The 26,696-nt window shown below is 44.8% G+C and overlaps 1 protein-coding gene across 8 annotated transcripts in view; it reads left to right on the top strand.

Moving 5' to 3' along the window:
- Positions 1-26,696, top strand: part of YPEL2 (yippee like 2) — a 39,635-nt gene that overhangs the window by 1,309 nt on the left and 11,630 nt on the right. For 4 of the 8 annotated variants that reach the window (XR_005101634.1, XR_005101635.1, XM_037371909.1 and 1 more), the window contains one exon: positions 11,424-11,736. Coding sequence is in view for 6 of the 8 variants with exons in the window: in XM_037371909.1 (XP_037227806.1) it covers positions 11,620-11,736 (117 nt within the window). In the remaining 2 variants the exon portion in view is untranslated. Of the gene's footprint in view, positions 1-615; positions 6,036-6,130; positions 6,480-9,253; positions 10,012-11,423; positions 11,737-26,696 lie in introns of those variants that run through there. The other 4 variants (XM_037371944.1, XM_037371928.1, XM_037371953.1 and 1 more) reach the window with 3 other exon arrangements.

The following is a 26,696-nucleotide window of genomic DNA, read 5'->3' as shown; positions in this document are numbered from 1 at the left end:
GTCTTAAAATACAGAAAGAGGAAGGCCTGTCAAACTTGTGTTCTTAGCTTGCAGACGGCAGTTAAGCCAAGGGTGGGACGGTACACCTGCCTTCCTGACATTACCTTCCTCAGGGCCTACTACGTGCTCCAGATAAGGATATTCTGCTAATGTGTTTACAGTTACTTAAAGCTTGTGCTGGGTAGCACAGAGAGGCCTTTGCTGAGTTAGGCAGTTGTAAACAAGCAGATACTAAGAGCGCTGCTTATAATCCATGAGAGGATTCTGCCTGGAGAGGATGTATTTTGTGACTTCGTTCTTGCAGAGCACTCCCATTGACTTTGTTTAAGATCTCATCATGTTGGGATCCCTACCTCTCATTTCTTGTAAACATTGTTTGCTGTGTAACGGGCACTGCTTGAATAGAGAACTAAGATGTTCTCCTTTTCTCACTGTATTCCTAATTTTCATTTTATGCTGACAGACCATTTAAAAGTGAGCCTTGTGCTTGGAAGCTAGAGTTGGAAATGCTTTAGGGAGGTCAGAGAGATTGCTTTCGTATGATGATGGTGTCAAGTGCTGCTTTTTTTTTTTTTTTTTTTTTTTTTAGCTTTTTTGCAGGTGTCTCTTTCGTGGTGCCAGCATCAGGATAACTGGTAAAACTGTATTGGTCATTGAGCTCTCTTTTGTCCTCTGGATCCACAGATTTTGAATAAGTGATTTCCTTTCTTTGCTGTTTGGTGTGGGTGGTTGAGTCGGGGCTGTGTTGAGGAAGACAGCATCACTACCTGTAAATCCACATTCCCTCAAAGGATCCTTGACTCATGGGTTGAATACCTGTTGCTGAGAGAGAATTTAATTAAGGAACTGGTCACTCTGGTGTAGGTCCTGGCTAGCAGTTTAGAAAGTGGGAGCTCCTTGATCTAGTGTGGTACTACACAAGCATTGCAAGGATTGCAGAGGAGTAAAAACCATTTATTTATTGTTCTTGCATCATGGCCTTGCCTTTGACCATGTGTGTGGAAGCCTCTTGAAATGCCAGTAAAGCTTTCATTGGGCTTTGTTCATTAACTGGCAAACCTTTGTTTGCCTGAACTTAAGCAGAGCCTTCTTTAGAGGTCAGCTGTGAAGTGCTAGAGCAGTGGGCTTCAGGAGGGATCACAAAGTGGAGTCTGGAATGGAGAAACTGAGAATTCGGTTCTCTTAGCTGCTCTGAAGCTGATCAGTTATGTTTGAGGCAGAATGATGCGGCAGAGTGTATGTATTGCTTTGAATCCATAACAAAATACACTGCTTCCTTTTTTTTCCCCTCCTTGGCAGAGACCTGTAAGTTGGTCCTTCAGGATGTTCCGTCTTTTCGGTGCTTGTTAAATTGGAGATCTTGTCTTCTGGATCTCATTGCAGTAACTAAAGGCTAAGGATAGGTTTCCTTTTCCTTCCAGAAGCCAAGGCAAGTCCATAGAAGAGAATGGACTGTTCTGACTCAAGGATTTTCCAGTCCTTTAGAATGTATTTTTAGCTGGTAAATCAGCTTGTCTGTTGATGGTGTGATGCCGATTGAGGATCTGGATCTCTCTTTTTCTGCAAAACAAAGACACTTTATAGTGTGTCTTCTTTGGGGGGAAGTAAATACAGTTTTCCAGGTGGGCTGCTGCTCAGGAGTGCTGAGTCCTGGGCCTCAGGTATGCTCCCTGTTGCCTGCATTGGTCCCTGCTCTTCATCCTCCGTGAAGCTTGGCAGTCGGTTCTCTCTGAGTCTGTTCTCTTCCATGTCTTATTTGCCTTTTTGTTCCTCGTTTGTCAGGGCAGGTAGTTCTCTTGCAGTACATAAGCTGATTGTTCTTGTGTTCTGGCTTTGTAACTTTGCTCTGTAGCCACGTCCGCTTGGCCTGTCTGAGAGTGTTTTCAGCCGCTGATGCGGGATGTGTTGGACATCGGGAGCAGCTTCGTCTCCGGAAGCGTCACTAGACTGGCCAAGCCACTTAAGGCTGCAGGAAATAACATAATTAATGAGACTTAGTTCTCCCACATCTTGTACCTGACAATCTCAAGTCACTTGACAATGCTAATTAAAGCTAATCACACTCCTCTGTTTTTAGTAAATAGCTATTATCCCTGCTTCACTCTTGCTTTAACAAATGATAGTGCCAGGCAATGTGAGTCATTGGAAGTTAAGGGAGCGCAACCCGTAAGAGCTGCTTTCCGGTCTCTTTGCGCAGGCTTACACATCCAGTTAGGAATAGTTTCTTTCACACCTCTTCCAGTGTTGGTGTAGCGTGTTAAAAGGTGTGATGTTTTGCTGACTCACAAAAATAAGTAGCTATTTGCGTTTGTTTTTTTTTTTTTTTACTGCCATTGTGACTTGTATAGAGCTAAACTCCCGAGGTCAGGCAAAGGCTATTAAAAGTTTCAAAAGCTGAGGATGTTTTGAATTTGCCCTTCAGAGAACTTTTTGATCCACAGAGAGGGAAGGCAGAGCGGTGTCAAAAGCTGCGGTCTCACTTCTCCTGTTTCATATTGGCAGTGGCTTCACTATGAGGACAAAAATGTAGCATGGTATGACCCAGGCATTGCACAGCTCTGCCACAGAACTCTGGAAGATTGAAGTTTCACTGATGAAATATTGCTAAAGGATGGCTCAAGCAACATGTTATTAAAAACAGATTGTCCAGCATCACAAAAAAAGATGGAGTTACTAATTAACTGTGTATGGGGGAAATCTTAACGAGAATCCCAGGTACTCCCAGCGCAAGCACGTGTCAGTAGGCACAGAACTGTAAGAGATGAGTCAGTTCACATACCTTGGCAGTAACATGCAGGGTAGCGAGGATATCCAGGAGGAACTAGTGACAGGAACTGGCAAGGTAACAGCTGACTTGACCATCTTAAAGTAGATTTAGCTATAAAGTATCTGTCATGTGAAGATTCAAGCTATAAATTTTCACCTGACTTTGTGCCTTTGAGGTGTGGGTTGCTGAGTGAAAGCTAGAGGGATGCTGACTGAACTGCCACGGAAGGTACGTACCTCGTTAATATGGTAGCTGTTGCATAAAAAGTGTTACTGGCAGAGATGGGTCAGAATTCCGCATCTTATCCGTAGCTTTACTCAGAAGAGAGACAGATGTACCAGAGTAGAAAATGAAGTCGCTGTCTCTCCTGTGACAGCTGTGCTTCTGGGCAGTGCGAGGCTAGTTAAAAGATGCTCCTGGGAAGAGCCCTCTGAGCAGATGGGTTGCGTGCGCAGATGAAAACTTACAGGATTTGACAAGGGGAGCTTGCATGTAGCAAGTCATGACAGGCAGCTGTGGCAAATCCTTCTTTCAACTACAAATGACTTCAGAGGATATTGGAAGGATACTTGGTGATAGATAAATGTTCTCACAGTGTTCCCTGTCAGTACCCAGCCTTTATCAGGGAAACAGATGATCCATCTAGCAGACCAGATTAATTGAATCCTCGTCATACCTACATTTGCTAAGAAGGAAGATAATAGAGGAATGTAAGGAGCACACCAAAACAAATGTAATGACATGAGATGATTTGGATAGCTGAACTGTTCTACAATTAAAAAAAATGAGGAAGAGAAGTTGAGAAGGTAGAGTGTTTCCATTTTGTCAGTAAAATTGGCCATTTGGATGGGAAGAACTTTTCCTTGATGTCTTTAGTTCAGGTTGGTACTGGAATAGCAAGGTGAGGGTCGGCTTTCATGTTGTAGAACACTGTATATGTGTAATACTGGCAAAGGATGATGTCCTTGATCTGTGGTCACATTGAATGTGTAGCTTGCTTGAGCAGAAGGATGGGTGTGAATTGAAGAGCTTCATCTTACAGTTCGTTTGAGCCATTGCTGTGGTCTCAGTCGAGTGCATCATACCTGCTTGGCCACTTCAAAGGAAGGAGCGTTACCCCGTTGTGGGGGATGCTGGCATGAGTTTCTGCAAAATGTTAAGGGAGGAAATGGAGTAATTTGTGTTTTAAATTAGTTCAGCCTTGCTGTTTTTGTTTATTTGTGGCACAAGTGGGACTTGCTGGTAGGAACAAAAGTAAGCGCTGGCTTGTTTCACGTGTGTCTTGGCCAGCCACGATGCTTTTCTGCATGAATGTTTCCTCCTGCATTTGGTGATGCGCATCGGCCTCTGTTGTAACTGGTTATTGAATTCAGCTGTGGTGGGGTGTACCTGCAAAGCAAAGGTGGACAGCTTGCAGCTATAACACTTGCCATGCTGCTTGTTATCAGCTGTGCAGGCTCTTCTGCATTGCAAAGATATTGCTGCCAGGCAACTCGTCAGAGAGTGGGAAGAGAATTCAGCCAGAGGTGTCAGTCATTCCTTGGTAGAGGCTGAATCTTGCAGTCCACGTTCATGTGGTTTCAGAGACAGGCCCAGAAAAGGTAACAAATTTTGAAGGCAGCCCTGTGAAACGATATCTGTCCTGGCTGTCCTGTGCCTTTTGAGATGAAATTGTGAAGGGAAGAATTTGATTAAAATTTCCAGGATGATTTCCCTTTGCCACTCGCCAGTGGTGTCTGTGGCATGTCTGAGTGGATTGTTTTGAACAGCGTGCTTTGTTCTGAATTGTGGGTAGAGATGAGTTAGCAGTTCTGACGCTGAACGGGCTGAGTCCAGCTTTAGATCTGTAAATAAAGTCAGAAAGTTCCCGTGGTCATCTGGTCTCTGTAATCTGCTGCCAGGAAAGAAGCATCTCTGCACTGTCTTCATTCACCAGGTTATTTTAACCTGTTCCTTCGCTCCCCAGTCAGGTGTGCGCTGCAGTTCAGTACAAGAAAGCTTTTGCTTTGAACGCAGGGGTCCTCTGGCCTTGCTTCTCACCACACGGTTGCACTTGAGAACCTGGAAATGCACTGGCGTGGATGTTATTTAAAAAAAAAAAAAAGTGAAACTTTAAAATGTAAAAATCTCTAAATTAAAATTTTAAATCTCCAAATTGATAGAAGGCAAATCAACTATGTGAAGAAAAATTTGAAACAATAATTACTTTGGTTTTAATAAGTTATGGATTAATAGTGTGTACAGTGACAAAGCTAGAGAGACTTCAAAACAATTCCAAACCAAAATGAGTTTTGAAGATTTGCTGTTTGTTCCTTTTAAGGTTCAACTCATTTTTATGTACCTTCCATGTTGTCTTCATAGAAAGCCTCTCCATCAGAGAGACTAAGTTTGTTGTAGGGGTGCTGAGTGTATTTTCAACATGAAGAGTTGTGATAGACCATGGACTGACATATTGCTGGTTTTTAAAAAAAGAAAACAACCCCCCCAAAAAACCCAACCTTTAAAATGTGATTAATATAATGTGCAGTGACAGTTTTGACAGGTTTAGTATTGATAGCTGTTCAGCAGTATAATAACGCCGATGTTTTTCCTGACAGGCTGGCTATGCTATGTGGAGCATGGCAGGTGCAGCGTGGTTGGCGTCCTGCCTGTCCCGGATTCACTATGGCCAGATCGTCTTTAATTGCTTCCCACTGGATCTCTTTTGGATGCCCTCTAGTGGTTTCCTGGCAATTGTCTGCAGTACTGTTTGCCAGCTGTATTGCCTCTTTGCATCCATCCATCCATCCATCCAGGTCCTTTTTCCCAGAGTGATGAAGTGCTGCCTAGCAGTGAAGGGTGCTGCCTCCAGTGTGCAGAAGAGAGAACTAGGGCCCGCAGAAGTGAAGTGGCTTGCTAGGAGGTATTCAGGGGAATAAAGAGGGTTATTTCTGGTTGGAGGCAGTCTTAAGTGAGAAACCTGCTCCCTGCTACTACTAGTATTGCAGCTGTGTCCATGTATCTGATAAAAGTAAATGCACAGGATTCCTGCCGGCCGTCTTCCACCATCTCTCCTGTTATTTTCCCATCTCCAAGGACTTTGCAGGGTTTGGAGAATGAGCTGCAGGAGCGAAGGCGTTAGAGAAGGACACTTAGAGTTCATGTATCAGTAATGACTTTTGTTGATCATGCTAGTACTGCTGAGCATGTCATCATGTGTGCATGTGTGCAGTGTCATCAAGGATTTGAAATTGGTGCATTTCAGAAACTTGATACTGAAGGAGTAAAGGTACATTGTGTTACGCCCATGTGCTATTTAAACTTCTTTCTTGGCTTTTCCTTGTGTTCAGTGTTTAAATTCAGAATGGTCATCCTTTCTTTCAGGGCCTTTCACAGTGTACATCCTACCCTCCTACCTTCAGATGATCTGGCTTCGTCTTTTCCAAAGCTGTTGCAGTCCCGTGTGGTAGCGAGGATCTCCAGGACTGCCCCATCGAGGATCTTTTGTTGCGGTACTCCATCATCAGAGCATGAAAGCTCTTTTGCTGTGCCAGGTGTCTGTGAGGGTCCAGCACCTCACATTCGGACACTAACTTCTATTCCATAGGGAAGCAAAACTGGGCATTAAACCCAGACTCCAATTTCAGCGTATCATCTCGGAGACTAGCCTTCTTCTTTCAAACCGCAATGCATTAAGTGACATTAAGGCAGTTCCCATGTCAAGAAAACCCTTGTAAGTAAGCGTGCTTACCTCAAGCATTTTCTTATAATCATGCTAAGACCCCGGAGCAACGCAGGCTGCTGCAGTTTGTGACCTTGTAGAAGCTGAAAACTCTCCAAACCTGATTCCTCTTGTGCTTTCATTGCACTCAACATAAGTACATCTCTAGCTCTTTCTATATTAATGAGAAGAGATGCTGAAGAAGAAAGGTTGAGTTTCAAAATAGATGGCCTTTTTTCAGAGCTACTACAGGCAGCTTTCTATAGCATTTGCTATGTTCTAGTAAGTATTCAGTGGACTAAAGTTTATCTTAAAAATCAAATAATCCATAAAACAAACCTACAAACCCAACAAACCTGTTGTTTGTCCTGCCAGAATGAAACTTGGCAGGATTAAGCAGGGCAGTCCCAACATACACCGTGCATGCAAGCAGTACATTCAGCTGATTCTCTCACCAGTAACCACAGTAAATCATGTTGATAAGCTTTTTCCCTATAATTCTTCCCTTTTGACTAAACCAATTTTCTGAATTCTTGTGAACTAATTCATATGCACAGATTTCTGTTCCATAGACTTGAGTGTGTCCATCCCAGAGATAAACTTCTCTTGAAGAATAAAATGAAAATACAGGATTATGTTGCTGCTGACAGATATTAATCTCTCTAACAATATTGGGCACAATGATAAACTAATCAAACCTTTTTTCATAATTTTTTTTATTAAAGTGAATGGAATGACTCCACTAATGCCCGCTGTCAGCAAGGTTAATGAACATGAACTCATCTTTCTGAAAAACCAGAGGCACAGCCTGAAATCGTCCCCACACCTTTGTTCTACAGTAGAAGGAATGCACTGTTAGCTGTTAAATGTATTATAGTTCAAATTTATCTGTTACTAGGAAAAAGAAAAAATACAGGTGGGTGGTTTTTGCATTGCTGAGAGCCACGGATACTGTTTAATACATTTCAAGATGATATTCAAGACAGACATGGGTCCTTACAAGCTACTAGCTGTGCTCATGGATGTAAGAATGCATTTCCTATTGGTTTTCCTTCCTCAGCCTTGCTATGATGAGGACAGAGCTCTTGGTAGATGGTGCACACAAGCCACAGTTGGGCTGACAGCTGTACAAGGGTAGTGCCTTTATAAGGCATGGCTACTGTATATGAACTTAACTGAAGTTTTTTTTTCAAGGCAGTTTCTTACCTAGGGTTCCCACCAAGATCTTGGCTCACAAATCTTTACTCTCTCCCCTGCCTTAAGCAAAGAGATCAATTTGGTTTGCCGTCTCCCCACAGTACTGAGAACAGGAATTGCAATTCATCTTAATCTAGGCTCTAGTATCTTCTTACTTGAATATTTTTTTTTGTCCACTTCTAAAAGGGCAAATGTTTTTGCTGATGTTAAATGTGTTACGAGGTTGAATAAAAGAAAGCTCATGAAATGCTTTTGCAGAAAGCTGCATGCAGCAGATAATTTTTTGTGCGTGCCTGTCTTCATTTCTCAGTTAGATAAATGCAGTTGTAGTATTTCCTAGTTTACTCGTTCTAAAGCGTTGATGCTTGGGAGGCCTGGACAAGAGGGGTCAGCAAACAACGAATTATATTATTCTGGTCAGGTATCATTTACGTTTCCATTTGGCTTTGAGGATGCCTGTAGACTGCTTTCTTCAGCTGTTGTGTTGCAGTGCTGGGCAGCCGATCAGAAAAGATGTGTTTGGCAGGACAGTGTGGGAGGGAAGTAGTAAAACTGGTGGTTGGTACATTTACCTATCCGTGCTGAAGAAAAGGAGAGGGCATTGCGCAGTTTCCTTAAAAATCAATGAAATCTAAGATTTAGACACAGCCTGTTTTCTCATTCAGAAATCAGGTAAAGCGATTGCCAGTCCTTCCTTGCACTTTCCTCCAGATGGTCTGTCCTGTGTAATCTGTTTCTTTCAGACAGGGCTTGGTAGTTTGCCTTGGAATCCAATTGCATTTGGCCCCAGAAAGAGCACACTTAGTCTCCTGCTTCCGTGCACTTGGAGGACAAGGCACATGGCTCACAAATTCCAGGTTCTGAGATGTGTTAAGGCTGGCATGTAGCATATCAGCTGTTGAAGCAGGGGTTTGGAATTTGGGGATGGTTCTGTTGTCTTGTGACTGTAAAGGTGGCACTTGGTTAGTTCAGGAAGGCTGGGATGTGTTGCTTTTACTTAGATCAGCAGAAAATAAGGAAGGATTTGTGTTGTTTTGCATGTTGTTTCTGCCCTGTTGCAAGTTTAGGGTTCAGTCCTCAAAGTGTTCCTTACCCTGGAGCAGAAAACAATGCTGTCTAATACAAAACTTCACTCGGTTTTGACAAAATCCTGGTGCAAGTGGAGAACTTGGGCAGGATGCTGGTGAAGACTGCCTGACTTCTCCAATTAGAAGTAGAATTTGTAGAAGACAAATCTTGCTGAAATCCAGAGATGCAGCTGTGTACCAAATAGCGCCCAGGCAGTCTGCTTAGCTACAGGTTGGCCAGATAAATTCCCAGCAAGATCCCTTTGGACTGAAAAAGAGGAGATTTAGTTCCTACTAAGCTGAGAAGCGAGCCTTTCTGTGTCAGGATGGGTCTTCCAAAGCTCTCACTGTAGCTTTAATTGGAAAAGGTTAATCTGATTAGTGTTTGCAAAGAGCTTTGAGGATGAAGAGTGCTATGTAAGTGCTGACTGTTATGATTGTGATAGATATGCTTTATCAGCAGTTTGCCGGATGAGTAAGACTCCCCCCCCCCCCCCCCCCCCCCATTTGACTGTAAGGGAGAGCTTCTGCCCTGGAGAACAGAAGAAAAGTACTTCAGAAAAAGAAAAAAAATGGGTATCCTGTTGTCTTACTGGAATTTGCCTCCTGTTGAGCACTGTGGATGGTCATAATGTAATGAAGCTTTGACTGCACCAACTGGTGCGTGTGTGAGCCTATGACAGCCCTCCAGTCTTGTGCTTGTAGGAACTGTTTACTAGGAAGATTGCAGATAGCATGCCTGACTTTTGGGATTGTCCAGCCGGCAGTGGGTTCAGTGGGTAATGCTTTCAGAAACACTAAAGCAACGTGGGTACCTTGAATCTTCTTTTTCAACAATTGCTTAGGAGCAGAAGTGATGAAGACAGAGGTTTCCCTAAGTGGGAAACTTTAGTTCACTTCAGTACCCAAGCGATGAGGTTTTTTTGCAGATCTCGCTCTCTGACGATGATCATGCGGGAGGCTTTCCAGCAACCAGCAGTAACAGGTTCACAGTCTGATTTTTGTTGTTGTTTTCAAGAATGACTTGGATGGTTTTGTCACGGTGAGCTACTTGTGACCAATGCTAGCACTGGGCAGAAGACATCATCTAAACGGGATGCGTATGAGTTCTGCAGGATTGCTTCCTACAGCAATTTTCCTGGGCCCTGCCTTCAGTTCCCCGACTGACTTCTGGATTTCCATCCTGCTGTTTCAACTCTTTCCCCTTTAGTAAACCAGAGAGGTGTATTTGCTTGTAACAGCTCCAGTCCAGCCGTTCTCTGCAGCATACCTTGAGCCAGGTGCATGGCTGGTGCTTTTTCTGGGAAGGTGTATCCTACTGAGCAGCAGCAGAGCCAGGTTAGCACACAAAGTCCAGGGAGCTATTTTAGCAGCGTAGCAGCGTCGTGACCTGGACTGGTTTTATTCTGACCTGGAAGATCATCAGCTGTGCTTCAGACGAGTTACTCATACTGGCTTAGAGACCAGCTCTTAAGCTTTTGTACTTTTCTGTTTTGTCCACTTCAGAAGGAGGTCAGGTGTGGGGGTTTTATTTCTTGGTTTTCCTATTTGGGGGTGGGGAGTGTTGGTGGTGTTCCAGTAGTTGAGACACAAAGTACAAACTTAGAAACTGAACAGAATCACATGTTTTATGGAAAGGAAAATCCTCGTGGGAGGAGCAGCCAGAGTTCATGATTAATTTCTAGAGCATGCATGCACGCCATGTATCAGGGAGGGAGGGGAGCTGTTTCCTTTATCCTTTATGCTTCATCCATCCTCAGAAGAAACATCAGTAGCTGGTAAGGCTTATGATGGGGGATCTGAAAAAGTGATTTCTCCCCAAAAGAGAGCCAGACCTGAGCTGCCTTGCAGGTTCTGTGGGATGATGTCAGATTGTAAAAAGGTGTTTCCATCCTGAATTGCATTTTTAACTGTCTCTTGCTATCAAGAATAGTCTTCAGAGGCTGCCCCTTGCTTAAACTGCTGTCGGATGTTACAAGTTAGAAAAAAAATAAAATACTAGAGTGCAGTTTATAGAGTAGCCTCCACCTTCAGAGCTTGCAGGGAGTTATAAAGGAGTGTAATGAAGTAATCCTCCATTTCCCATGTGGGAACTAGGGCAGAATGGAGAGAAGAACTGGTTTGGTGACTAGTTTGGTTTTGTACTTTCCTGGTGGCTGAGGAAACCCATGCCCAGCTCCCGACTTTCCTGCGGGCTTCCGGAGTGTCGCATCAGTGAGTCGACATCAGAGAGTCGCATCAGGGGACAGGCAGGGCTGGCGCTGGGCCCCGACGTTCTCTCTGGCTCTCAGAGCCCAGCTTCTCTGAGGGGTGGTGCGGAGTTGGACCTTGACGTGTGCAGCTCCCCAGCGGTATTTGGGAGACTAGGCTTGATGAAAATTATCTCCTTAGCACCTCTGTAGTCATTTCCAAATCCATTAAGTGCTGGAAGAATGAATAGAGATTGCGAGCGTTGGAGTAATAGGAAGATGGTAGATAACAAAAGCGGGAAGATGCGAGGGCAGTCAGCATGTCGGTGGCTGAGCTGTGAATAAAAGACTGTTCTTGGTCTAATCCGCAGGCATCACACCTGCCTCCTGGCTGCTCTGACTCTTCCCTGCTCTCTTGATTGAACCCTAGATCCTCCTGTGGGCTAAGAGACCATTGTCACCTTTGTGAGCTGAGTGTCCTGTCTTTTCTTTTATGAACTTAGGTTTGCGTGAAGTCCCCCGCTGCCTCTGCCCAGCTCTCTTCCTCTGAAGCAGTCACCAGCGTGTGGAGCCTGCCCCACACCCATCCCCTGCCAAACCACGGCCTTTACCTGCGTCTTCCGGTGTTTCCCGTGCGACCCGTCCTGTGGGAGTGCCTCCTGGGCCACCCCAGAGTTCACACAGCGCTCAGTGGCTCCAATGGTGAAGATGACAAGGTCCAAGACTTTCCAGGCATATCTGCCTTCGTGCCACAGGACCTACAGCTGCATTCACTGCAGGGCTCACCTTGCCAACCACGATGAGCTCATTTCCAAGGTACGTGCATGACCTCACCTGCGGGTGATGCTCCTCCCCGGGGAGCGGAAGGGTGCATTGGCTCACGCTGCACGTCAGTTGCTGCAGAAGTTCCTGGCCTTAACTGGTACCACGGTTTTTGCTTGGAAAACGGGCTCTCAGCCTAAAGGATCTATTCGTGAGCTACCGTTTTTGGTTTTAAGTGATCTTGAAATTAGCTGTAGGGGACAGATTTCCAAACAAGGGCCTCTGGAGTGCTTAGAGGTGGTCTGTCTCTTCACATGATACTGCCTCCTCCCTCTCCAGCTGTAAAAACTACACTAACTGATGGTCAGGACTGTGTAAATTACCTTCCCAGTACTTCTTGTTCATGTACATGCTTGTCAGCGTAGCCCAAGGGTTGCTGCACGATCATGATCTGGATGATGTTGCCTCTGTTAAACTCTGAGCTGCCCTAAGCAACTATGCTAAAGCCCCTGCTTAAGGGAAGCTTCTCTGATGCTTCTGCAGAAATGTGAGATGGCTTTCTGAAGGCTCCTGAGTTGTTGCTGAAACCCTCATATTGTTGCTAGTGTACTAACAAGACACTGCAGTGAAAAAGCAAAGGGTGAATCGTAGGATGTGCTCTGAGCTGGGAAGGGTGGAAAGATTCTGTCCTGTCTGTGATCACAAGGAGAAGGGGTCTTCAGGATAAGCTAAATTAAAAGCTTTCAGAGCCAGTAAGTCAGGGGCCTTGGTTGCAGAGGGAGCAGGCCAGCAAGAGGGATCTCTTTCTGAAGTGCAAAAGCTAAACTTTCTCAGAGCATCTGTTGGAGCCTGCAGTGCCTGGCTCTGGTCAGGCATCAAGTTTCCAGGTTTTGGCTGCCTTGGCGATCAACTGTTTCCATAAAGTTTATTCAGCTTATAAAATCTGTGTTCAGAAAAAACAGACGCGCCATGAGATTTATTAGGTGAGGTGAGAGGAAATTGCACTGTGAGCTCTGTGTGTGTGTGCACAGCTTAAACCGGTTCAGTATCTTGGAGCAGCCTTGAGAAGAAAGGCCACAATCACAAGGGACGGACGTGCCTTGCCCGTTAGAAAGTGTGTAGTGTTTCCCTTTTTCTTGTTCGCACAGGAAAGATTAGAACTTGTCACCTTGCACCAAGGGCATCTGTCCTTACAGGGCTGACATCTTGGCAGCTGTGGAGGTCCTTGTGGATTCTCCCGTGTTGGGTGCTCAGACCTTCATCTTCTACTGTAGGCTGGCTCCTTCCTTTTTCTCTTGGTTGTTGCGTGGGCCAGGTTGATGTGTACCTGTGTGATATTGTCTCCATGCCAAACACTTGAATTTAAATACTCTGGTGTGAATAATGGCGATTGCAGACTGCTACAATTTTGTGTTTTGCAGTTTCTGAATAATCAGGCTTCTTATTAGGCTATCGCCTCCAAGTCATCCTGGGCCTCGTGGGGGCTCCTCTTGGTCTGGTACAGATGCAGTGGTTCTTAGCAGAGCTGTCCTTGAGGACCACAAAGCCTCAAGCTTTTCAAGAGGAGAAGGTTGTACATTTCCTTGACAGAAGTTTTGAAATGTAAATGTCAACAGCAGCCTGTGCCCAGGTCTGAATGTGAAATACTCTTGGATGGGCTATGTGGCTTGAGGCTCCTATGCTCAGCTGAGCTATCTGTAAAATGGGGTAGTCACTCCCCTGCCTTTTCATTGGGAGAGTTGTCAGCTGGATTTTGTGTTGGGATGCAGAAGATGCTTTACTGGATAAAGAAGGAGACGTGGTTTACTTACAGTTTTTATGGTAGGTTAGAGTTTGTGCTCTGCTTTTGTTTGGTTTTGTTTTGACATAGCTGGTCCCTAGCCAAGGAAGGCACAAGGCTATGCATGCCCAATGCACCTTTGATGCTTCCTTCCCCTCCTTGTTCCACGTTCATGCTTCTTCTGGTTCACTGTGCAATGCAGCCAGCTTTGCAGGTAAGTAGCTTCCAGCAGGGGAATGCCAGTGCTGCAGACGGTGTGGAATTTGAGTTTCTAAGCCGTTGAGACATGCAGAAACTGCCCAAGAATGCTGACTGTTAAAATACGGACACAAGAGGGAAGGTATGAAAGCCCAATGAGGCTATGTGTATTGAATCATGGAAGTATTAACTATGGTGCACTGTGGTGCTTGTGTCTGCTTGTTCTAAAAGTTCAGTGTAGACTGTGGTGTAAATTTGTAAAAAAGTGTTGGGACTGGATTGCTGATGGAGCAGTAGCGGGTCATGCAACTTGAATGCAACGGGTTTGGGGTTTTAGGTTTTATTTCTCAGTTTTAAACCTTAGTAAGATGTGTTCTTTGTATAATTGAAAACTTTATAAAAGTAATTGTGCAATCATAGTTTGTACAACTGGCTATAAACTGAGAACAGAAGGGCAGTCCCTGCCTCAAGGGTTTTCCAATATGTGTAGAAACTTTCCCAGGCAAACTTAAATAGTCATCTTTTTATCTGAGTTGTTTTAAACATCTCCCCAAGGCCTTCTGCAGTTCTTTCATCACAGCCTTATATTAGCATCTGAGAACCAGGCAGTGCAATTGTCATACTTGTTTTCCATATGAAAATGTGGCAAATGGAAGGAAGAAACAAGTGCCATGAGGATTGAAGAGGGAGTGGGAGATTTTGTCAAATCGGAGTGTTTCTCAGTCTGCAGTGTATCTCATCTTGAACCTATGTCACTTTAATCAAAACAGCCCAAATGACACCATCTTTGGAAACATTCCCCAGAAAACAGGCTTTTATGTAACAGTAGGGTGTTGGTGATTTGGCTCGATGAAATTAATTCCTTTTATTCCTTTTGCCCCGAGTTGTGCAGAGACCACATGAGAGCTGTGCTGCTTTGCATGCCATGAGCTTTGAGCTCCTTTGGATACATACAAGTTGCACCACTGGCCTGTGCTGTTGGCTGAAATTGGCTCAGGCTGGAGCTGAATCCCAGTATTGTTCTGTGTCAGGCCATACTTTATTTCCTCTTCATCTCCAGGTTTCCCCTCTTAGCGCTTCAGCACCAGTGTTAACTTACTCTGACTTCAAAGTGTTTTGCCAGGACTGGGTATCTGAAACTCTTTGACAAATATGGCTTGGCAGGGCAGTTTTTGCTTTCTTTTCTACTGAAGGAGAAAACCGTGTGCATTAAAATGGATAGAAGGTTTCTCAATAAGCCATTGCTATTTAAAGAAAATAATCGATGCCGAGGCTTTTAAGAAAATCCAGCGCTGTTACATGAAGCCAGTTACCCAAATGTTGCCTTGCTTGCTTGGCCTTTCATCTTCTGCAGCCGGAGGGAGAAAGTGGTTTAGTATGTCTGATTTGTAATAAGATCTAAATTGTGGGTTGGATCGTCTGGCCAAGAAAGGTCTTATTAACTTAGGAAATATAAGGTGATCAGATAGATTGGGTGGAGTGAGTAACTAGTTTTCCTTCATATGTTCCTTTGGTGTCTGGGTTAGCATGATTGGAGGTTCTTGTTCCCTTGTAGCAATGCATCATTTAAAAAACTGTGCCAAATTTAATACATACTCTTGTTTCATTGCTTTTTCCAGTGCCTAAAAGGACTGAGACTTTGGGAACTCAGCCTTGGCCTGCAACAGATTCCTGTGTGACCTTGAATGAGTCACTTAATGTCCTTGTTCCTCCTTTCCTCACCTGTACAATTGAAATGATGCTGTTTTGTCCAGTCTGCTTGGAAGATAAAGCTTTGGAGCAGGTACTCTCTGCTCTTACAGATTAGTACAGTGTGTCCTAATTCTCTTTGGCTTTACTGTAAAAACAAAAATACCATGCCAGGAGACTGTAGTTGAAAAGCATCTTTCAATGCCTTCCAATTGCCAAAAATTAAGTGAAAGATCCTTGTTACATTTATCCTTCCCAGGCATGACATCCCATGCTTTTTAGAGTGTTTAGGAGAAATACATATCCGATAATCAGTGGTGGCTAGACCTCCCCAGGAAGGAGATAGAGGAGCTTTTCTTGAGAAATGTGCCTTTCACACCATTTTTCAGTGGGGCCTGGGGGAACAGCCATTCAACAGTGTAAACAGCATCTTCTCTCCTTTTCAAAGTGGCACATACAGTGCTGGTTTCTACCTACTCTGTGCTATGCAAATTCTTTGTCAGCCTTTTCTGTTTGAAATCATATGTACTTGGTGTCCAGTAAAAAGGGACAGGAACAGGAGCAGAAAGATGCAGGCCAAGCACAGCTATGTTAGTGTCTTGGTTGCTGACTTTTTTTTTGCTATGTGAACAGTAATTCAGCAGAAATGTCCCTGATTATGGAAATATGTAGAGAATGTCTTGTGGGCGTCCTGCAGTTTCTTTTTTTCATGAATTACTGTGATCAAACTGCTAAACATTATGCAGTGATGTATCCTCTGAAGTTAGCCTAAGGCTTGCCGAGGAAGTTTTAATGTTTTCCTTTGATGTCTGCATGGGACCCTTACTGAGCATGAATGTGAAATCCTTCAACACAAAAGGCTGCAGCTCCTCCAGCACAGAGAATTTAGAAAAAGTAGAGAAATTGTGTTGCCTGACTTTCTCAGTTGAGGTTGGATTGTTAGCTAGGGAACACTTAGAAGCTCTCTTCTATCTTCTGAGGCAGGAGTTGCAAGGTATATAAGCAAACCTTGCTCCCAGTCGTCGTGGCCTTAGCTGCTTCCCTGGCTAGCAGACTGCTGGAGCCTGAGCTTGCTGGTCCAACAGCCTCTCGGTGAGCTTTACAGCACGCTGAAAGCAGCAGACTTCGCTCCTTCTTGCAGCTGGTTGGATCTTAAAGGAATTTGAAACTTTGGTTCTGGCTTTCAATATGTTATGGATGAATTCAGCTGCTTGGAAGCATTTGATGCACCATGTGTAGGTGAAGTAAGGAGCAACTGTTGGGCTTTTTGGTTTGTTTGGGTTTTTTCTTTTTTCTTAGTATGTGGGGGCAAGGCAGTGTGTAATGTTCTTCGTGCTTTAGTTCTCATGAACTAGCTGATACTTGTACGTCAGTTCGCCATGAAGACATGAAGTTATTTGCTGGGTGGGGAAAACATGCACACTAGCTAAAACAATAATCCTAGAATTATGATGTGGTTGTTTCAAAAATTTAATGGAAAAACAAAGAGGCATTTAGTAAGTGTCCAAGACTAGTCAAGTGAAAATCCTGCAGTTCCATCATAGGAAAAAAAACCTGTGTGGGGTGAGGCAAGTATTCTCTTTTTCATGGGTAAAGTTCTTATTTTTCATTGTGTGGGGTTTCTTCTTGCTCTAAAAGTAGATCTTGTTTCTTCCAAACATGAATTTGAGTTCCCAGCTTCATGGTAATGAACTCGTAAGGCCAGGAGGAGTTATCACATCTGACCTCCTCTAGAGCATGGGCCAGCAGATTTCATCACGGTAACAGCATGTCTTTCAGAAAAAGCATTTACTCTTCATTTGAAGACTTCAAGAGGGAAAATTCACTGCACCCCGTCGGTCATTTTTTCCAGTGGTTAATCATCCTTACTATTAAAAATCGGAGACTTTGAATTTAGATTTGTCTTGCTTGTGCTTCCTGTCATTGGCCATTATTTCTTTTGCTAATGAAACAGATCTATAGTACCTACTCTCTCTCACTACAAAAGGTTGTGGTATACAGTAACCAAGGTCACTCTTGATCAATTTTCGATAGGCTAAACAGATTCAACTTTGTCATGGTATGATGTTGTTTTTTCCAGTTCTGTGTGATTTTTGTGGTTCTCTTCTACGTCTTTAGTGTTTCAACATCTTTTCAGGAATGGAAAGGGAGGTGGGCTCATTGTCCAGACTCAGCAGTAACATCTTTACAGCGTGTGCATTTCATAATTGTGTTAGTCTTACTGGCTCAGCACTCTACAGTAAGCTTCTGTTCATTTATTTGCTGTTAGCTCTTTATGCACCAGGTTTACCAATTTTATGCACGTTTCTAGAAGCTGTCCAGTAGCTTTTGGATCTTGCTTTTCAGCTCTTGTTCCCTAATGAATTGCCACTTCCAGCTATTACTCGGAGCTTGCTCTTAATTGCAAGTTTTGCTAGAGTTCAAGCTGTAAGTGATGAAGAGCAAAGCAGTTCTGTGAGAAGTCATTACAGTTTTTTAGCTTCCCATTTCACTGTTGTGAACTTGAGGTAAGGGATCTTGTAGCTTTTGGCTTCCATGTGGTTAAAAATTAAATGCGGATTGAGAGAACTTCAGTTCTCAGTAGAACAACGTGTCGTGTCGTCAGAGCTGTGAAACGGGAGCCCTTTCCTTCAGCACTTTGAGAGATTGAGCACTGATCAGGCAGAGATGAACTCTTGCGGTCAGGCTCACCCTCAGGACCTTTACTAGACAGCTTGGTGTTTGCTGGCCTTGCTGCTGCTGGCCTCTGTTCCAGCAGGGAGGAGGAGGAGAGCGGGACCCGAAGGCTGTTATTTGAGTACCTGTCAGCAGCTCTGAGCAGCCTTTATTTGAGAGGGAATAAACAAACAAAAATGCCCTTTGCAGGAAAAACTCAGGATATGAAATCTAAGGTGCATGGTATGTATTTGTAGTATCTATTCCATAGTACAGCTACCTAAATTACGTCTGTCCTGTGTAATTGCTTCCTCTGGAGCTTATGCTACAAGCTGCTGTGCTCCCTCGGTTCCTACTGTCTGTAACGGGATCTGAAGACAGTCAGGATCAGGCCTCTTACTTAGTCAGGATGTGGTTGTTTAATAGAGTAAGCCCAGGGTAATTTGTACCTCCTTGTGTAATTGTGTTTATACAGCAGTTAATTGCTGTGTGATTTTAAAATATTTCATTCTGTTCCAAAAAAGGAGGAAAAAGGTAATAACTCAAAAGGGTTTAGAATTCCCTGTCAAGGAGGGGGGACAGGGTAAAAATGGATTTTTCTAATCCATCACTTACTTTATGGAAATAACTCTCCTTTCATCTGCTGCTTCCTCTGCCTTAGAATTGATGACCTGGGCATAAATAAAATATTGTTCCCATTTATTATCCAGGGAACTGCCAGGGCCGCAGGACAGTGAATCATCAGGGTTTTTGCTGCAACTGCTGCAAATCCTGAACAACTGGAGCATGGAGTTGATCAGGTCTGAGCCTTCCTGGGTTCGCGGGGTATTTCAGTTGTTGGTCCTTGCGGCTGGAAGAGGGGGGAAATGCCAGCAGGCTCTCGAAGGCTTGCTGGTGGGGTGAGCTGCCCTAGGAGCTTCCCATGCAGGTGTGTACTTGTAATCTGACTTACCGTTGTGAGAATGAGCCCAGGGAAAGCACAGATATGAGTTTCACAACTCTGAGACCTCTAGGTTAATCTGGTAATTTAGACAAATGTGCGTATGAGGGTGGGGGCTGTGCGGAGGGAGGTGTGGATTTTTCACCTCTTGCCTCTCGGGGAGAAGACCCTGGCTTCTCAGGAGTGTCCTGAGATAATTGCTATTGCAGTCTCATTTTATAGTAGCAGGAAATGCTATCAGAGGGCGTCACATCTGCTTTAGGGGAGCTGTTAACGTCTGCCAGCACGAAGCAGATCTCTAGGAGTCTGGCCCCTCTTGGAGAGGGGCCTCGGCGTCCATCTATCAGAGGTGTTTGGCCTGACAGTTTTTCTCATCCAGCAGAACTGAAATGGGAGGAATGAAGCTCAAGCACACAAACTGTACCCAGACTCTCCTCCCTTAAAATACGTGATGTGTTTGCATGGAAATCACAACTGTTAGAATAAGTAGCAATAACAAAGGTAGAAACTGAGACTGTCTTTACCTGAAACCTGGAATTCGAAGATTTCCAGTCATCTCTCTCCTTTCAGCAGTGATTGCCATGGAAGGAGTGAATTAAGATCAGATTAAGGTTAGCTGCTTATAGAGTATTTCAAGTATAAGCACCTCTGTTCCAGCCCAGCTCTGAGAGGGGAGGCTGGGGAGAAATGCAGGCGTGGGCACACATGTATGTGGTCCGCTTTGAATCTGTGTGTACACGTGTATGTGGTCTGCTTTGAATCTGCGTGAGGCCCATCCTGCACGGTGGTGTGGCTGGGACACCTCAGTGTCGGGGGACTTGTCCTCTGGTGCACACATTTTTGTTCAGTTTCCATAGAGGGCACATCCACAGTAATAAAATAAATTTCAGTACCACCATGCTTGTTTTATAGTAGAGATGAACATCCAGAATTCAGGCAACAGATTAAGCAACGAAGGGTAACTTTTGATGAACCTTCTCAGCAGTAAGGTGTACATACGGTGGTTTCATCTCACTGCAGTGGATCTGGTCCAGGAACAGGGAAGAGCTGCTGCCCTGGACAGATCTGCTTTTGCTGAAAAGCAAGTCTGCTCTCATTGTCAGCATTAGTGCTATTGTGAGCTTACCGGCTGTGTTAATGGAATGCAGTGTTCCACTGATAGATGGACAGTCACTATTGTGCGGCTAATTGAATAACTTGTTGCATTAGCAGTTTCCATCTTCCGTCCCAGTTCTGTCTTGTGTTTATCTCTAAAACCCATGCAGTAGCAATAATAAATGTGGAAAGTAAGAGCTTTACCCTTCCCCCTGCCACTTCTTTTTAAAATGACTTGATTGTTAGATGCTTTAAGCTGGCATCAACCTCCAGGAAGACAGCAGCACTCAAAAATGGGAGAAAAACCACACAGCTGCTGCTGTAGCGATTGCAGATTCACCAGAATAAAATGCATTTTCCTTCCCTGTGTATCCAGGAAGGTGCCACTGGGCTTTGTTGTAATTTTCTGTAGTTTTTCCACAGCAAATAAAATACTTCTGTCCATATTGCCCTTCTACATATCAAAACGTAAAGGCTTGCATTGAGTGGGTGTCACCAATGACTTATGTGCCAGAGGTGCCAAAGTCATCTCAACTCCCTTGAACTTCCTGCAGATCTGGGAATGCTGGTGTCTGTTGGGAATGAGGCCTTGGAAGTGGCAGGATCAGGATTAACCAGCAGTATATCCCGGGGCCCAGCATGAAAACCTGGAAGACGTGGATTTTCATTTCCTTCTTCTGTCCCGTGTCACCGAGATCAGACAGCAAAGGTGGAGTTTACCATCTCCTTTCAGGCATGGGATGTGGGAGATGGCTGCCCTCACAGCAGTGCTCCTGGAAGGAGCTCAGCGCACTTCACGTGAATAAACATCGCTTTTGCCAGCAGGCAGACCTTGGTAGTTTTCTTTGGTTTGATGTTGGGTAGATGTTGGTCTTCTGATGCAAGTGGTCTTCTAGTTACTGTCCAGCAGAAATTAATTTGTGGTCTTTCTGTGTACATGCATTTGTGGCTTCCTCTTGTTAATCCAGTATTGCTTCCATGGGATGTTTTAGCTTATCATTTGGAGTGCTCTGTGTGGGAAGTGAAGCAGCTCTCTAAGACATGCCTACCCTTTATCCACACTCCCTCTTCCTGTGGGGTTAAAAATGCTTCTTGGGCAATGCATTTGCTCTTCTTTTTGCCTGGCTAAGCAGTCTGGTGTCAATACATGTGTGCTTCCAGAAGATGATGGAGATAATTAGAAAAGCCTGGCTCTAGCTGTCCCCCAAAAGGGCTCAGTTTCCCATGAGACAGAAGAGAGTTTTACCTGTGCTATACATGTGTATTACACAGCACTTTGATCCCTGGCAGCCAAGAGCAGCAGGAGAAATGGAGGAGAAGCATAAACTCCACGAGAAGATGACTGCACCTGGTCAAAGAACTTGATGCTAAATTCCCTTCCAATCTGCCAGACCTCCGTTAGATTGTGAATTCATCATCTGAAGTGGGGCCACGTGGCAGCCATCCATGCTCGCAGAAGCTGTGTGGCCCTTCTTCCTCTGGTCTGCCCAGTGCTGTGTTAATGCTGGAATGGATTTTTCCTTTGGTGGACGGTGGCTGAACAGGAGAGGAAAGGAGCGTTTGCTCCCTGGTGCAGTACCTGTGCTCCCTGCTCTCGTGGGCTGCAGGGCTCAGTCACATGCATCTATCCTCCCTGTTTGGGCTGCAGAGAAGAGAGGGATCTGCCTCCTGAAGCTGCTTTGGTTTTGTGTGCCCCCTAAATAACTCATAGTAATTACTTTTAAAAGTAAACGCTGCATTGGCTTTGTTTCCCAGAGTATTTCCATCCTTTTTCATCTTAAAGTCAAGTCTTGAAGCACAACAGCAGCAGCAGCCGGAGACCATCAACATTACAAGAGAAGCCCCAAAATATTATGAAGTTTTATAGAAGTAATAAATTTAGTGTATTTTTTATTTGCCTTCAGTTGTTTGCGCCTGTAGCGTTCATATTTTGAAACTTCACTTTGAAGTCTGTGGGCTAGAAACACATTTAAAAATAAATAAGAGCAGAGTCCAGGAGCCCAGGGCTTAATGAGGAGGCTGAGTAGCGCGGGGCTCATGATAACATGATGAGACTTAACAGTGTTGCACTTGAACTGAGTCAAAGTCCGGAGGGCAGCCTGCCAGGCGTGTTGGAGGGAGAAGGGGACAGAGCAGCTTGCAACTACTTTCTGAATATTGACATGCTTTATAGAACTTTGCTCAGGCTTTAGCTTAGCAGTGTGGAGCCTAAAATTGTGTTAGAAATATAGGCACTTGAGGAGAAACAAACCCCTCCATTTCAGGCAATTTGTATTTCCCTAAATACTGATCTTCATTAACTGCAAAGCTTCCAAGGAGATCTCACTTCTGCAATTGCAATACAAAATTTCCCTTTGAAAGAAATCTCTTGTTCTCCCCTCTGGTGATAATGGACAGTCATAGTGACACATGAATTAATAACTGGGAATTTGCTCCTGGATCCTGACCCATTTAAATCAGTTTGTACAGCCTGTCTGCCTGGGAGCAACACAGCCCCATCCGAGCACTGGTGTCACCTTCGCGTTGTGCTGACGCGTGGTGGAGAACCGCTCCAATGAACAGGATGGAGCAGCGTTCATGGCTTGCTTTTGATGGGATCGGGCATCTGTACGGGCTGGTTTGTTTTCCATCTTCCCGAGCAGCATTGGTGTTAGCGGGATAATGCTGCAGAGCGTGGGCTGAATGACCTCTCGTGGTGCATGATACTTTTTTCTTAGCATTGTTGGAAGTCTTGTGAACAGTGCTGATTTTTCTTAGTTTCAGGTCCTAGAAACATGAAAAGATGAGAGAATCTCACTTTAAAAAACAAAACTAAATGAACAAAAAAGTCCTTATTTAAAACAAATATTAAAAATCAACTATTACTTAAATTTGCCTGGATTTTGGACCAAGCTGAGTATTTTAAGGATGGGGAGTGGGGAGACTGACATGTAGCAGTGGAACATGTGGATTTCATTCAGAGCACAGCAGAGTCTGTGATGTGAAAGCTTTGTGAACACTAAAGGGCTGTTGGAGGTTGAAGTAGCTCTGAAGATGGCTTTAGCTGGAGGTGACAGCTAAATTCTTTCAGCCTGTTTGGAAAGTCTGTCCTTCAGTCTCTTCTGGTTGTGGCACAGGATAGAGGACTTGGACCCAGCTCACACAGCATTGCTTCTGCAACGTGAAACGGTTCCAAGGGGTAAAGGTTCTCCTCTCACACACGAAGCAGGAATCGATGCTTTCCCTGCTAAAGTAGGATGTAGCAGAAGCATGAGGTTCTTCAGTCACTGATAACTTGTTCCATTACATTGACCTTTTCTCCGACAGCGTGACCATACAGCCTGTTCCAAGCAGCAGAAGATTCATTCCACGGAGGTGGAGGTGATGCCAACGGGATAGCCTGCTGGTATTTTTGCGGGTGTGTATTTGGACCTTTTGCACTGTCTGGCTGCAGCCTGTCCCCACCTATCCTGTGCGGTGAAAGTGCTGAGTTGGTTCCTGTTAGGACAAAAGGCTCGTAGCAGAAACATGGCTCGTCCTGGCTTGTGTCGGGTGTGGAGGGAACGAGGGAGTTGAATGAACGCCTGCTGCTGCCAGGGGACAGAATAAAAAATTGTAATAACACCTTCCATCAGAATAATAATAAAAAAGTAGTAACATCTTTCGTCTTTCTGGTCTGCGCACCTTCCTTCTCACCGACTACATAACCTGAGACATAAACAGGGTGTAAAACTGCTCAGACATAGCTGTGCCTAGGATGGAGCACGGCAGACTGGTAGTTATTCACTGTGTATTCACACACCAAAGTAAACTGCTGGGGAGTAAGGCCGTGCTGAATTAATTGAATTACTTCAGAGATGAGTTTGGTCCACTAATTCCATATCGACTTTGGGCTTTAAATAGCATTAAGAACCCATGTTAAAACTCAATTAAAACTCAGGAATGCAGTTGGAACAGGGTAAGGTCGCATCTGTGCACGAGGTGGAATAATGTAACCAGTTCCCTTGACGTGGGTCTGTATCTCGCATAATCGGAGCAAAATTGAATCTCAGTTTAATCTGATCATTGGCTGTCCCTTCTGTGAGGAAGAACAAGGTGGAATTAACGAACCCTGAGGAGGTCTCTGTAGGCTGTGCAGATACAGGAACCAAGTAACTGAACACGTGCTCCTTTGGGAAATACTTGAGTATGATGCAAGTAGATGGTTGAAATGGCTCGTGCTGCCTAGGGCAGACCCTAGCATCTGCAGCAGGTATTTTCATAGTTACATTTTCCCAACTTTCTTCCCAGTGCGCAGTGACTCACAGGTAACCTCCTCACAGGGTCAGCGTACACCTCGTGCTTTTAGCAGGCACAGCGGTTCCTTGGAACACATTGCCCTTTTTTAATCAAATCGTTATTGCCATAATGAATAGGGCTCGAAAGGTGCCATTACGGCAGAGCTTTCGGTGTGACGTTGGTTGTTAGGTGGGGTAGCAGCTGACAGGAATTGGGATTAAGTGCTAGAGGGAAATGGGATTAATGTGAAGCGAGCCTGTGTTTTGGAGCGTATGTTTATATGCAAACTCGTCTGCCCTCCAGTTGGATTGACATCGTGCTTTGGTTACACTTCAGGGTCTCCTCTCCCTACTCAAATTGTATTTTATGAGAAAATCTCATCCTTAAATGTTTAAGGGTTAAATCAGCAGCAAGGATAGATAAATCTTAAAAGTCAGTGTTGTGCAAATGACAGTAGTAACTTAAAACCAAAAGTTGTACATGTAGGTGTGAAATAAGTGATAACAGAGTCATCTCTGAACAGATCACGGGGTGACTTCTTCTCACGCAGACTTCAGTACCTCTTAAACCTGGGAGTTCATAATACTGTTTCTCTTACTCACTGAATTGCTCTGCCCCACTGGGGATATCACAGGCACAGAAAACACGTCCCTTTTTTGAAGAGTCCAGATGGCTGTGGTCATTTTGCTTCTCCTGGTGCTACCGTTTTGCACTGCCTCAGACGTGCCAGCTGCCCTTGATCTCGGCAGTGGCTTTGGTCCCCCTGCTCCTGTTTGCATCCTCGCAGTGAGAATATTTTATAGCTTTCAAGAGCACGGCGTGGAGGGGCACATTCTGTTCCTTTTTCCTCTTGTACCTCTTTGGGACTGGATGCCTTTTCATTTTTGTTTTATTGGCTTGTTAAAAGGCTGCCAGCTGGATATAGGTAAGTGGGGGTTTTCTCCGCTGCAGTCTGCAAAGAACAAGCATCAGTGTGTAGCCATTTAGTCCTGGCAACTGCTTCCTATTTTTCCAGATGATTCCAGCCAGCTCTTTTTGTGTTTAGCCTATCGTTGGATGTCGTCACAAAGACTTGGGGTATTAATCCTGTCATCTGTTCAGCGTGTGGAACTGCTGAGTGGGCTGTGCAGTGAATGAGAAGCTGTAGGTACTAGGGAAAAGGGGTATGGTGTGTAGGCGTGTTTGGAGCACATTCAGGATTCGTGCTTTTCCCTAGCTGTACTGATGGAATGTAAAAATTTCCTTCCGTGTCTCCAGCAGTCGCCAGTAACGGGAATGTGCAAGTGCAAAGGTCTGGTGGTGGTGGGAAGGCAGGTGGAAGGTGAGACGGGCTGGAGTGATGGAGGGGCATAGCCCTCCCCTGCACGCGTGTTGGCCGGCTGCGTGCTGTCGCTCCATGGAGGGCGGCTCTGCGGCTTGCTCAGAGTGGTAGATTCAGCGCTTTGGATCGATGCCAGAATATAACAAGTGGACTAAACCAAAATGACAGCTCCCAAGGTCATGGGTGTTGAATATATAAGGATTCAACTTCGAGTCTTGCAGGCTGAGTTTGTCTCTAGTGAGCAGAACATGTCTGCCGCAAAGGAGCTGGCACTTCGATGCTGGCTGCGTGGTAACGCTTCCTTCTGCGGCAGATCTGGTTTAACAGCGTCTGTGAAACCCAAGCTCCCTATCCCGCAGCCTGTCTCTCACTAGAGCTGCAGTTCTGCACTGTGGTTCTTTGCCAGCAAATTTCGTTTTGAGACCTTCCTACTCTGAACAACTTGTGTCTGCCCCCATACTGTGATTATTTAGTCGTCTGGGTGATTGCGCTTTAAACTGGATCCATGATATGGTACGAGGAGAGAAAGCTATTTCCCTCAAACACCCCCACCCCCCCCCCCTGAAGTATTTGTCCTTAAAAATAATGATTTCACAGACCTAATTTGGAATCAGCACAGCTGAAGGGGCCACAATGAGTGTCTGTAAATTGGGTGATAGGAACTTCTTAAACCAAGAGCAGCTGCCAAAGGCATCTTAACATGGAGCTTCTGCCGTAACAAGAGACAGCTCAGCAGGCAAGGATCTGCAGCCAAAGAGCTGACTCCAGGCTTGTGGTTTCCCACCTGGCTACTCAAATCAGCACTCCTCGAGCCCTGCAGCTCTGAGCTGCCTCCATGCTGAGCAGAGCACCCAGGAGCAGGGAAGCTTTTTGAACGTGAGGAGTCAGGAGGAATAAGCTGTTGTGCACTGCACATCTCAAAAGCTTGTATTGTGTTTAATTAATACATTTGTATTGTGTGCTCAGGCAGGATGGGGAGGGAGAGTTTTGTTGCTGGCACATCCAGATGTGTTTCCAGCCAGACACTGAGCGTTAGCAGTGCAGAGAAAAATATGTGCTTGGGCTTTCAGTGGGAAACA

This window comes from Falco rusticolus, chromosome 1 (assembly GCF_015220075.1).
Source record: "Falco rusticolus isolate bFalRus1 chromosome 1, bFalRus1.pri, whole genome shotgun sequence".
Taxonomy (NCBI): Eukaryota; Metazoa; Chordata; class Aves; order Falconiformes; family Falconidae; genus Falco; species Falco rusticolus.
Note: the sequence above shows the minus strand (reverse complement) of the source record. Positions and strands in the feature narration are given on the sequence as shown.